This window comes from Xenopus laevis, chromosome 6L (genome assembly GCF_017654675.1).
Source record: "Xenopus laevis strain J_2021 chromosome 6L, Xenopus_laevis_v10.1, whole genome shotgun sequence".
In the NCBI taxonomy this organism is placed as follows: Eukaryota; Metazoa; Chordata; class Amphibia; order Anura; family Pipidae; genus Xenopus; species Xenopus laevis.
The window spans coordinates 24,503,149-24,515,504 of NC_054381.1; the positions used below are offsets into that span (position 1 = coordinate 24,503,149).

General features: G+C 37.7%; 1 protein-coding gene across 2 annotated transcripts in view; it reads right to left on the reverse strand.

Annotated features, from left to right (window-relative positions):
- Positions 1-2,553: 2,553 nt before the first annotated feature.
- The window catches only part of gad2.L (glutamate decarboxylase 2 L homeolog), a 56,451-nt gene continuing 46,648 nt past the window's right edge, over positions 2,554-12,356 (reverse strand). For both annotated transcript variants that reach the window (XM_041565851.1, XM_041565850.1), the window contains 4 exons: positions 11,073-11,222; positions 8,860-8,967; positions 4,563-4,652; positions 2,554-3,274 (listed from right to left, as the gene is read on the reverse strand). In XM_041565851.1, the coding sequence (XP_041421785.1) occupies positions 3,101-3,274; positions 4,563-4,652; positions 8,860-8,967; positions 11,073-11,222 (522 nt within the window). In that variant the 3' untranslated portion in view covers positions 2,554-3,100. The remainder of the gene's footprint in view (positions 3,275-4,562; positions 4,653-8,859; positions 8,968-11,072; positions 11,223-12,356) is intronic.

A 12,356-nucleotide genomic window follows, 5' to 3' on the forward strand; every position in this document is an offset into this window, starting at 1 on the left:
CTTTCAATTATGGACACAGTAATAGTACAGAGAACATAGGTACATTTTTTGGCTTTGGTGTCGGAAAGGCTGTCCGTCTACGAAGGTTATTATTCATACATCTACATACCGTCCACATAATAATGCATTCACAAGCGTCCCAGGCTTCCTGCTATTACTTCAATAATGAGCGTAATGGCTTAAATTGCTGGCTACCATTTTGCAAATGTTTAGAAATATCCAGAAATAATGTGCCACATCAAGCTGGGAATATTTTAAAACCAAAAAAAAACAAAAAAACAGACTACATATTATGAGTCACATGATCAGCGCAGGATTTATAAAAATGAAATAAATACATCTAGATTTTTATTTTTTTAACTTTGCACGTGCCCATTGTTCTTCCTCGTTAACGAGATGAAGTGTTTGACAAAAGAGAAGCTCTAATCAAATATTGGTGGTTCCACCCGAGCACAATGCGACAGAGAAATTAACCGCAATCAAGTGAAATTAGCAGAATTCAGCTGCTGTGCTCCAGCCTTGCATCTCCTGAGTGCTCGAAAGCACTTAAACCCCTCTCTCGTTTTTAGTTCAGAGAAACAAAAAACAAACCAACTGTAACTGTAACACCAACAACTCTGATAATACGAGAGTCAGCTGTTATTGCACACATATCATTTATATGACTCTGTCTACACTTACTACACTGAACACAGGTTCCAGCAACTGTTTAGGAGATACATATCCAATTTGCTCACAAAAATGACACCTACCTACCATGATGTATTGTTAAAACCCAAAGGGTAGAGTTGTGTTGAATTGTGTATGGATCCAAATTTGATATAAACTTGCCTTTTGAAAAGGGCATGGTGGTGTAGGGGCCAGTATTTCACTTAAAGCACATATATCTATACATTGGTTTGGGTAAAGGTGGCCATACACGGACCGATAAAAGCTGCCGACAGACCGTGTCGGCAGTTTATTGGCCCGTGTATGGGGCCCCCCGATGGGCTTCACCGATCGAGATCTGTCCGAAAGTCGGCCAGATCTCGATCGGATGGGACAGAAAATCCCGTCGGATCGCGGCCGCATCTATTCGTTGATGCGGTCCCGCGATCCGACAGCACGTTAAGGCCTCGTTAGGATCCGATCGTTGGGCCCTAGGGCCCACGATCGGATCAGCCCGATATTGCCCACCTCAAGGTGGGCATATCGGAGGGAGATCCGCTCGTTTGGCGACATTGCCAAACGAGCGGATCTCTCAGTGTATGGGCACTCTCAGTGTATAGTTACTGTACTTTACATCGCTATATACTGTATATATATATATACAGTATATATATCTGTGCAAAATGGAGTGGAGCTCACCCTTAGTCCATGACTTAGTCCACTTAGAAACGTTGCATGTTTGCTGTTACCTGTTGGTAAAGAATTTTTTTAATTGCACTGAGTTGTCTTGACTTTTTTGTTGGTTATATATATATATATTCTAGATGGGGAAGCACATTTATCAAGGGTCGAATTTCGAATTCATGTTTATTTTAACTCACATTTATTTGATCTTACTCAAAATTCGATTGGGGGGTCACTTATTAAAAAAAATCGAATATGCAAAATTCAGACAAATTTTACCCAAAAACTCAAACTTCGAATTCGATTCGAATTTGACCAAACAAGTTTTTTCTCTGAAAAATACTCGAATGTCAGGAAGGCTACAAACATCTCCAAATTGGTCACTGGACCTCTCCCATTGACTTATACATGAATTTGGCAGGTTTTAGGAGGGGAATAGTATAATAGAATTTGAATTCTTAAAGGGTATGTAGAGTATGATAAATTTCGAAAATATAATTGGACCCTAGTTCAATTTGACAGTTTTAACCATAGAAAATGAGAAAAGTAACTATATATAAAGTTGCATTGTGATAGTGTTTGACAAAAGAGCGGTGTTGTGCCAATGCTATATAATATTTAATGATTTAAAATGACACCCATAGAAGCATATGATGATACTGTCTATTCTGCATGAGAAGTTTAGAGCCAACAATGATAGCTAAAATAACAAAGCTGCAATATTTATGTGTGTTCACAATACTACAGGCTTATGGCACACAGGGTGGTTTGTTACCACATCTAGGGAAATCATGTCTTAAAGTCAACTTGCACTGTCCTGTACAATAATAGAGATATTCGGAAGAAATTGGTATAGGGCTGATTTATCAACAATGGGCACATTTGCATCTAGAGTCCTTGACAGTAACTCATAATGACCAATAACTTATTTTCAGTCACACGCAGGTAGAACAATGAAGACAAATATATGATTGGTTTCCATGGAATACTGCCCAGGTACAAATTTACCTAGTGTTCAATAAATGCAATATTCTTGCTGGAACTCACAACGGCAAATCACATAAGCCTTATTGTCACTGAGGATTCCTGAATGTGCATCTAAGACAGATAATAATATATGTGCAGCCTCAACCCATTGACCCTTCTCCGGGTTTTATGCTTTCATTGTTCATGGTAGGATATTAATCACCCCTCTCGCTTCCTCGTATGCCTTTCAATTTCTTTGTAGAACAGGTACAGAACTGATACAAAATAAAATCTATACTTTACAAAATAGGATATCTTCAGTCAATATATTGATATAGATATATATATAATCTCTTTAGTAAAATTATATGTCTGAAACATATCAAATGTAAATTAGAAATCCCATCTAAATACTAAGAAAGGCAATGCAATTTTACAGTCAGCAAATATGGCATTTTTTTTTTTTTTATCTTGAAATTGTATTGCCCCCGTGAAGTATTCTTTAAAGTCTACGGTTTTGATACATTTGGCACATTCATATAAGGTACTTCAGCAGTAAATCTGTGTAACACTACTTAAATTATAGATTATCTAGATGATTCAATGATTCAAACCTACGGCCAATAAATGGATAACCTAAAATGCAAGACCATCACAGGAGCAATGCTTCTCAAATAAAACTATATTCAGGTTGCTACGACACAATATAGAATTACTAGTTGGAACACACTACAAATACATTCACACAGTTGAAAGAACTCCGTCGTCTACCTATAGACTTGGAGGTGGCCTAAGGAACATTTTATAAATCTTGCCCAAGGCGCTCAATTTCTTCAATCAGGAAGTCAATGTCTTGATGGGCTGCAGCTGGGTTGGAGATAACCATGCGGAAAAAATTCCCTTTGTCTCCGTGTGGCTGATAGCTGACCATGGTGGTTCCGTACTCCATCATCCTGGCTTTGATGGTAGGGGCAACCTATAAACAGGCACATTTGCTGTAAGATCATGGAACTGCAAGATGACTTGTAATATCCTCATTATTTACAACAGGGGGTACATTATTTTTTTGCAATACACAAGTTCTGTTGAGTCGTGACATCAATTGCATCACAGAGCGGGGATTACAACTGATGACATCACCAAGCACCATTTATTAAAGGAGAAGGAAAGGTCCAAGCCAGTTTATTGCCAACAGATGAGCCACAATAGTGCAAGTTAGAACACTATTTTTATTCTGCAAAATGCTTTACCATAGCCGTAAACAGCTCTAGACACTGTCTCTGTTTGTTTAGGCTAGAAGCTGCCATTTAAGCTTGATGTGACATCCCTTCCTGCCTGAGTCTCTCCCTGCTCACATACAGCTCTGAGCTCAGATTACAGCAGGGATGGGAGGAGGGAGGGGGAGAGGAGCAAACTGAGCATGCTCAAGCCCTGCCCTGGAAGTTTATGCTGAAAACAGGAAGTCTGATGAAGCCCATGTGTACACAATAAAAATAAATAAATGTTGTGTTTCTTTTGACAGAGGACTCAGAGCAGCTTTACTTTGAGGGTTTACTGGTATATTTATATAGACCTTTCTGATAAAGCTTACTTACTTTTAACCTTTACTTCTCCTTTAAGATACAGTATGGCTCTTGTGTATTATAATAGAATACAGTTGTGTATACGTTATATATCATAGGCTAATCATTGGGGCCTAGAATATTTTGAGATTTGAATATATTTAGATTAAAGTCAACTGTGTAACTATAGGACCTAACGTCTCTAGGTTTCTGAAGTTGTTCTCCCTCATTATTGTAAAATATTGAACAGGTATGGGATCCCTTATCTGGAAACCTGTTATCCAGAGAGCTCCGAATTATGGAATGGCCATCTCCCATAAGCTCAATTTCATTCACATTTTTTAAAATGATTTCCTTTTCCTCTGTAATAATAAAACAGTAGCTTGTACTCGATCTAAACTAAGATATAATTGATCCTTATTGGAAGCAAAACCAGCCTATTGCGGTTATTTAATGTTTTAATTATTTTTAGTAGAATTAATGTATGGAAATCCAAATTACAGAAAGACCCCTTATCTGGAAAACCCTAGGTCCCAAGCATTCTGGATAACAGGTCCCATACCTGTATGTATCTTCTAGTAGCATTAATGCTAACAACAGTGTAGCATCATATAATCCCCTTGTCAATGGAAAGTTCTTGCTGATATTTATTTCAGTGCCATCACTGCAGAACTCATTCACAAAACAGCCAAAACAAATTACCTTACTAAGCCGATTCATTTTTTCTTCATTGTCTTCCATGTTGCGTAAACTTGGTGGTACATACCAGAAACATACATTTGTGTGCTGGGGCTATGGAAATACAGGAATTATATAAATTAGACTTGAGTAATACCCTGGTGAATTTAGTTCAGTCTGGAACATAACACAGGAATTAGACTACAATAATCATGTGGCTATAATTAATGGTTATTTCTGAAAACACATGTTTTTTTAATGTTTTCGCAGTAGTTGTGTTCAAAAAGCTTAATAAAGAAATGTGAAAGATTTCCATTCCTCTAAAGGTTGTCAGGCCAAAGGGAATCTACAGGGCAGAGCGTTTTTCTTTTTATTGTTGGATCTCTGTGAATTCTTCTGTAGCACATGGAAAGCAACAACCTTGTAAAGGGACAAAAAAAGGTAAGTATTTTTTTATTGAAAGAGAATAAAATTCTGTGTACGCAGTTTTCCTTGTAGAGCCCCCTGACTTGGATGGATTCTGTTCTCAGGCTAGCCTTGGTCATTAGTACCCTGGCCTTGAGAGCAGAGCCACCTGTTTGGATATGAGCAGTTCTTCTGTGTTTTTCTGTGCTGTTGAAAGTTATCGCTATACTCTCTCTTTTAAAAGTTTATAAAAGCCCTGTGATTTGTTCAGGGTTCTGACTCTTTGTGAGTATAGAATCCACAAAGCTTGTGCTCAAGTGGTCTGTAAGAATACCTGGTGTTCTAGGGGGCCAGCGGGGATGCCCGCCACGTCCGTTCTCTTCCATGTCAAAATGCAATTGAGGCATGCCTGCGCCCGCTTCCGTTTTTTTACGCATGTCTGCGTCTGACGTCATCACATTTGACGCAAAAATTCAAATATATAAAGGGACCTCATTCAAATACTATTGCCCAACGTAGGTCTCTTTTCAATAGTTCCTGGATGCTATTTCTAGTGTTTCTGATCTGTTCATGACCCTGCCTGTCCCGTACCTTGTCTAGTTTGCGGCCTGTCCTGACCTTTGCCCATTTATTGACTACTCTCTTTGATCCTGTCTCGGTCCTGCAATATTGCTGCTTTGATTACGCTCTTCTCGTCTGATCATGTACTTCGCTGTCCGTTTGTTAATGGCCCGGCTTGTTTCATGACTATGCTCCTGTTTTCCCATTCTTTCTTTAAATGTTTGGTTCCCTTGCCTGCTCTGACCTCTCTCTCTCTGGTCCTCTCACTATAAGACCTGATTGCATCTGATTAGCGGAGGGCTCCTTCTGAAGTGAAAATCGGTTGTTATAGACGGAAGTGTGAGTGGAGCTATGGACCTTGGTGTTTGTTTTGGGTTTGGGACACCATTCGTAACATGGTCTCCGGTTCCTGAAATTCCAGGACACTATAATGTAACGCGTAAATACCCACTTCAGTGCTTAGGTATAGTGGGTTTAAATAAATACTATGGCAGAGGAACTAAAAAAGGAATTTTATTAAAGGGAGTGTACCTAGACACCTACCTAGACACCTCCTTCCTACTGTCTCTAACACTTATGGGGTTATTTATTACGCTCCGAATACCCAAATCCAAAAAATTAAAATTTTTCGGACTTTAAAAAAACCCCACATTTTTAGATGGTATGAAAACTCAGAATCCGAAAACCCGGCATCTCAAAGCCCTCCGGTTCCTGTATTAGTCAATGGGGAAAGTCCCAGTGTCTTCACTGCTGTCAGTACCAATATCCAATGATTTCAAGGATTTTGGGCCAAAAACTCAGAAAACCATTAAAAATTTGTGGTTTTTGTGGAGAAGTCTGAAAACTTTTGCCCCAAATCTATTTTTTTGAATGATTAATAAGGTCCATTCAGGAGTTGCTCAAATTTTTTTATCTTAGAAATACTGAGATAAATTAGGAGCTCGATAAATAACCCCCTTAATCTTTGTATAATATATATATATAATATAATATTGCTATATTTATGCTTACTTTCTTATTATAATACTTATTCTAGTAGTGCTATAAGGGTTGGTTCACCTTCAAGTTAACTTTTAGTATATTATAGAATGGCTAATTCAAAGCAACTTATCAATTCGTTTTCATTATTTATTTTTTGTAGTTTTTGAATTATTTGCCTTCTTTTTCTAATGCTTTCCAACTTTCAAATGGGGGGTCTCTGATCCCATCTAAAAATGCTCTGTAAGGCTCCAATTGTATTGTTATTGCTACTTTTTATTATTCATCTTTCTATTCAGACCTCTCCTAATCATATTCCAGTCTCTTATTCAAATCAATGCATGGTTGCTAGTGGAATGTGAACCCTAGCAACCAGATTGTTGAAATTGCAAACTGGATAGGTGCTGAGTAAAAACCAAAAACATCTAAAAAAAAAAAACCCCCCACAAATATTAAAAAATTAAAACCAATTGCAAATTGACTCTACATCATATTAAAAGTTAACAGAAAGGTGAACAACGCCTTTAATAAAGTTATACATATATACAATATAAATGAAAAGAAGTAAAACCCCTCTCTATTCAATTGACCACCAATTAAAGAAAATTCAAGTATTAGTGCAGCAGTGTCAGAGTTTATTAACAGTTTCGTTAACGGTTACTAACCCAGTGTTGCTTCAATTATTGGGCAGCCATTGCTGGGTTACCCAATAAAGTGCTATGTGCTAGGTGCTAATAATTCATCAGCAATTAAAAATCATGTAACAGGATTAATTAATATTGTGCTATAAAGTGCTAGTGCTTCAAATGAAATTAAGAAGTTAACTTAAATAACCAGGATTAAATTGACCCAGGTGAGATTAAAGTTAATTCATTATTATATATCACACATTAAAATCCATTCATTATAGAAGATTGTAAATAACTGATTAACTGTTAAAAAGTAAACTTTACTAAATTCATTAAAATTGCTGCAAATCAATTAAGGTAATCTTTGAAGACTGCATAAAAATTGGTGAGTAATAATTAATCCATACACCCCCGTTAAAGTTATAGGGTGTTAAAAAACGTTTGCATAAAATTATTCAAAGGAGACCAGCATTGAAAGAGAAAGGAGGAATAGGAAAATTGTTAGAGGTGGAGAAGTCCCAAGTTCTAGCTGCCTGTATTTTTCTAAGTCTGGGACCCCACACGGAGGAGAAAGTAGGTCACTGGGGACTGTAGTCTCAATTTTACCTTGCTATCTTATAATTCGGAGAGCTAATCTTCCCTATAAAACTCAATAAAATCAAGATTTTGCCTTGACAAAGCCAGCAGGCGAAACACGTGTTGGCACACTGGGAAGCGCTTTTTGTGAAGTCTCCTGGGCGCTTTCCTTATTTTTACTATTGCAAAATAATTTCCTATTGATTTTAAACCTTTACGACCGCATTGATTCTTCTTTTATAATCTTACCTGTTATCCAATGGCACTGTGGGATTTGTAGTTTTATAGGGAAGATTAGCTCTCCGAATTATAAGATAGCAAGGTAAAATTGAGACTACAGTCCCCAGTGACCTACTTTCTCCTCCGTGTGGGGTCCCAGACTTAGAAAAATACAGGCAGCTAGAACTTGGGACTTCTCCACCTCTAACAATTTTCCTATTCCTCCTTTCTCTTTCAATGCTGGTCTCCTTTGAATAATTTTATGCAAACGTTTTTTAACACCCTATAACTTTAACGGGGGTGTATGGATTAATTATTACTCACCAATTTTTATGCAGTCTTCAAAGATTACCTTAATTGATTTGCAGCAATTTTAATGAATTTAGTAAAGTTTACTTTTTAACAGTTAATCAGTTATTTACAATCTTCTATAATGAATGGATTTTAATGTGTGATATATAATAATGAATTAACTTTAATCTCACCTGGGTCAATTTAATCCTGGTTATTTAAGTTAACTTCTTAATTTCATTTGAAGCACTAGCACTTTATAGCACAATATTAATTAATCCTGTTACATGATTTTTAATTACTGATGAATTATTAGCACCTAGCACATAGCACTTTATTGGGTAACCCAGCAATGGCTGCCCAATAATTGAAGCAACACTGGGTTAGTAACCGTTAACGAAACTGTTAATAAACTCTGACACTGCTGCACTAATACTTGAATTTTCTTTAATTGGTGGTCAATTGAATAGAGAGGGGTTTTACTTCTTTTCATTTCTATAACACATTATTTTGGTAATCACACCTCTTTCGTTCGGAAAACGTAATGCTTTTTTAGGAAGGTACACTGAACAATTCTTTCTTTATACATATATACAATATGGCATTCACTTGGGGTATGATTTCTACAGAATGTGTTAAACAAACTATTTTTAATTACTTACCTTTCCCTCGATCACCATTTCATAGCCTTCTCTATTCTTTATTATATTATACAAATATTCTGACAGCTCCAGACATTTATCAATATGAGCTTCAAATCCAGTCGTCCCCTAAAAAGAAAACAATTTCCTCGTGAATAAATGATGTTTTCTGTTCATACCTCTCTTTTTGTATTCATTTGTTTTTGCTTTGTGAATAGTTGTCAATAATACATATTACAAACTAATTATAAAGAAATAAATATATTATGCCCCCAAGTGTTTGGTCCAAGAATTGGTGCCCCTTATTTTTTTAATGGCCAACACCATATAGAAGAATGTTAAAGGACAATGCTTTAGCCCTACCAATCATTTGGTGGAATGACACTAAAGTAGACCCCTAGGCCATTTTATCATATTTTTGTTCAATAAGCCACAAACATAGATGTCCAAATTGCTGACTGGCTGCCAGCAGATTGTTGAGTTTGCTTTATGGAATTGCTGGCCCTTGTTGTTCTTGACCAATTAATGACAAACCAGTTCTGGCATGTGATGCCTCTTTCATAATAGTGGGTGGTGCGTATATGGGACCTGTTATCCAGAATGCTCAGGACCTGGGGTTTTCCGGATAACGGATCTTTCCGTAATTTGGGTCTTCTTGCGTTAAGTCTACTAGAAATTCATTTAAACATTAAGGGGCCGATTCACCAAGGGTCGAATATCGAGGGTTAATTAACCCTCGATATTCGACTGGGAATTAAAATCCTTCGACTTCGAATATCGAAATCGAAGGATTTAGCGCAGATAGTACGATCGAACGATCGAAGGATTATTCCTTCGATCGAACGATTAAATCCTCCGAATCGTTCGATTCAAAGGATTTTAATCCAACGATCGAAGGAATATCTTTCGATCACAAAAACTTAGGAAAGCCTATGGGGACCTTCCCCATAGGCTAACATTGAGTTCGGTAGGTTTTAGATGGAGAACTAGGGGGTCAAAGTTTTTTTTAAAGAGACAGTACTTCGACTATCGAATGGTCGAATAGTCGAACGATTTTTAGTTTGAATCCTTCGATTCGAAGTCGTAGTCGTAGTCGAAGGTCGAAGTAGCCCATTCGATGGTCGAAGTAGCCCAAAAAACACTTCGAAATTCGAAGTTTTTTTACTTCGAATCCTTCACTCGAAGTTAGTGAATCGGCCCCTAAATAAACCCAATAAACTGGTTTTGCTTCCAATAAGGATTAATTATATCTTAGTTGGGATCAAGAACAAGCTACTGTTTTATTATTAAAGAGAAAAAGCAAATCATTTTTAAAAATTTGGATTATTTGGATAAAATGGAGTCTATGGGAGACAGCCATTCCGTAATTAAGAGCTTTCTGGATATCGAGTTTCTGGATAAGGGATCCTATACCTGTATATATAGACATAAAGTCATAGATTTCCCTCCCAGCCCCTAATTTGCATATGATTCGGTTTGGCGAATCATGCTGAAAAAGGCTGAATCCCGAACCGAGTCCTGGATTCAGTGCATCCCTAGTTTGAATCCCTGGAGGGGAGAGTAAAAGGGAGAAGCCTGAGTGTGGAAACCTACCTGTATGGTGAGAACCCCAGTGTGGGGGAAAAAACAGATGAACTATATTCCTGTCTGCCATTGACTTTATGCTGAAAGAGTTTTCCTAAATAAATCTGTGGTGTCCCTGTCTTTATGCTTCTGATCCTCTGCTTGCCTGCCTACGATAGCTAATTTCCCCGAAAAAATTTGTGTACAGGCAGCCAGCATACTAGAGCTAACTAAATCCTACAGAAAGAAATATGATTAATGCAACATTTCTCTGCTGTATTAGGCACTTGCTAGGGTCAGCATACTTTGGCACCCATCTACACTGAACTATAGCGCTGAGTGCTTGCCTCTACTGTATACACCCGGGGCTATTTTTAAAATGCCATTATTTTCAGTTGCAGCATTTCTATTAGTTACTGGATATAGGGCACAGCGTTTGCCTATGCGATATGAATTTGAACAAATTGCCTAAAAGCAGGCAAATATGTAAAATTAAAGGCCAATAAAAGAAGGTAAAAGGGAAATACTGATGCTATTAGTCATTTCAGCATAATTAAAGATTTGAGTATTTACGTGGCTGCACATTGCAGGCTGGATGAATGAGCGCTCCGTGAAAGCAAGCTAATTATATTCACATTATGAATGGAACACAGCATGCAATTATCTCTTACTTTGGCTCTCCACATTAGCCACAACTTGAAAATATCAACATGGCGTCCGCACTGCAAAGCCTTGTCTCCCGTGTCATAGGAAAGGTCATAGTGTTTGTCTTGCTGGAAGAGGTAGGATGCATGCATCTGGTTGCAGTTCTGCATCAGCCCCTAAACAAAAAAAAACAGAGAAATTCTTACCATTATTATTCCAGCGAAGGGCAGTTCGTATAAATGATTGCTTCTTTCTAGCCAAAAAGACTCTGTATTCATCAAAGTGAAATGGTTTCATAATCTAAAAAGCACTTTGCTGCTCAAGTACACTTACTTGTAGTTTGTGTACATCTTTCTACAGCAAAGCAATTTTTGTCAATAAAGAAACACAAATTCCAGTAACTAAGGTATTTCAGCACTCTTATCATAAGATATCAAATGAAAAGACGCAAATAAGTCCATTAAGACAGGGTTGGACTAGGCTGGTTGGACACAGCGAAAAAACTCGTTGGACTCCGCCGACCCAGACCCAATACATGTCTGCCCTCTCCCTTTGCAACCTAAGTATAAGAACTGTGTGCACATGGGGGGAGGGGCTGGCAGTGGGTGAGTGGATGGTGAGTGGAGGACTGGGGACAGGTACAGAATGGGCTTACTGAAATGGTAATGGAGAACTAGACTGGTCTTTAGAGAGTCCTGACTTCATCCCAACTGAACACCTTTGGGATTGGAGTTATGACCCTCTCCAGGACTGACCTCCATCATCGGTACCAAACCTCTGACTATGAATAAAAGCAAATTTGTTTCTCAAACAGCTGTTGGCGTTGTTACTTGAACCTCAATAGAATCATCATTAACTACAGTATTCCTAAGACAACAAAACATGTGTTCCAATCTATTTGTTGCCAAAAAAGTCGACAAGGGCAATTCATTCTATGCAAATGGAAGTTTAGTGAAATGACCATTGGCTGTTGGTCTGGATGCACTATATCAAGTCAAGTTTATCAGTAGAAAATAATAAATGTCATAAACAGAAAAACATTGCATAAAACTGAACATAAATTAGCATTTCCTAATTACAGGTTCTTAATTAGACAAATGTGAGCCCCTTAGAGTACTTTGTGCTCATTCTAAAAGCGCTTGTGTCCATACCTCCGAGGACTGGATGTGCTCTGCTCCTAGTGCTGAATGGGAAATGCCCAGTACCAAATTCAGCCTGGTCCTTATCACCTGCCAAACCCATACTTCATTTTGGAATGCAGAGAGCTGCAGTCATTTTTTCAAGGTTTGAGGCAGGGAGCAAGTAAGCAA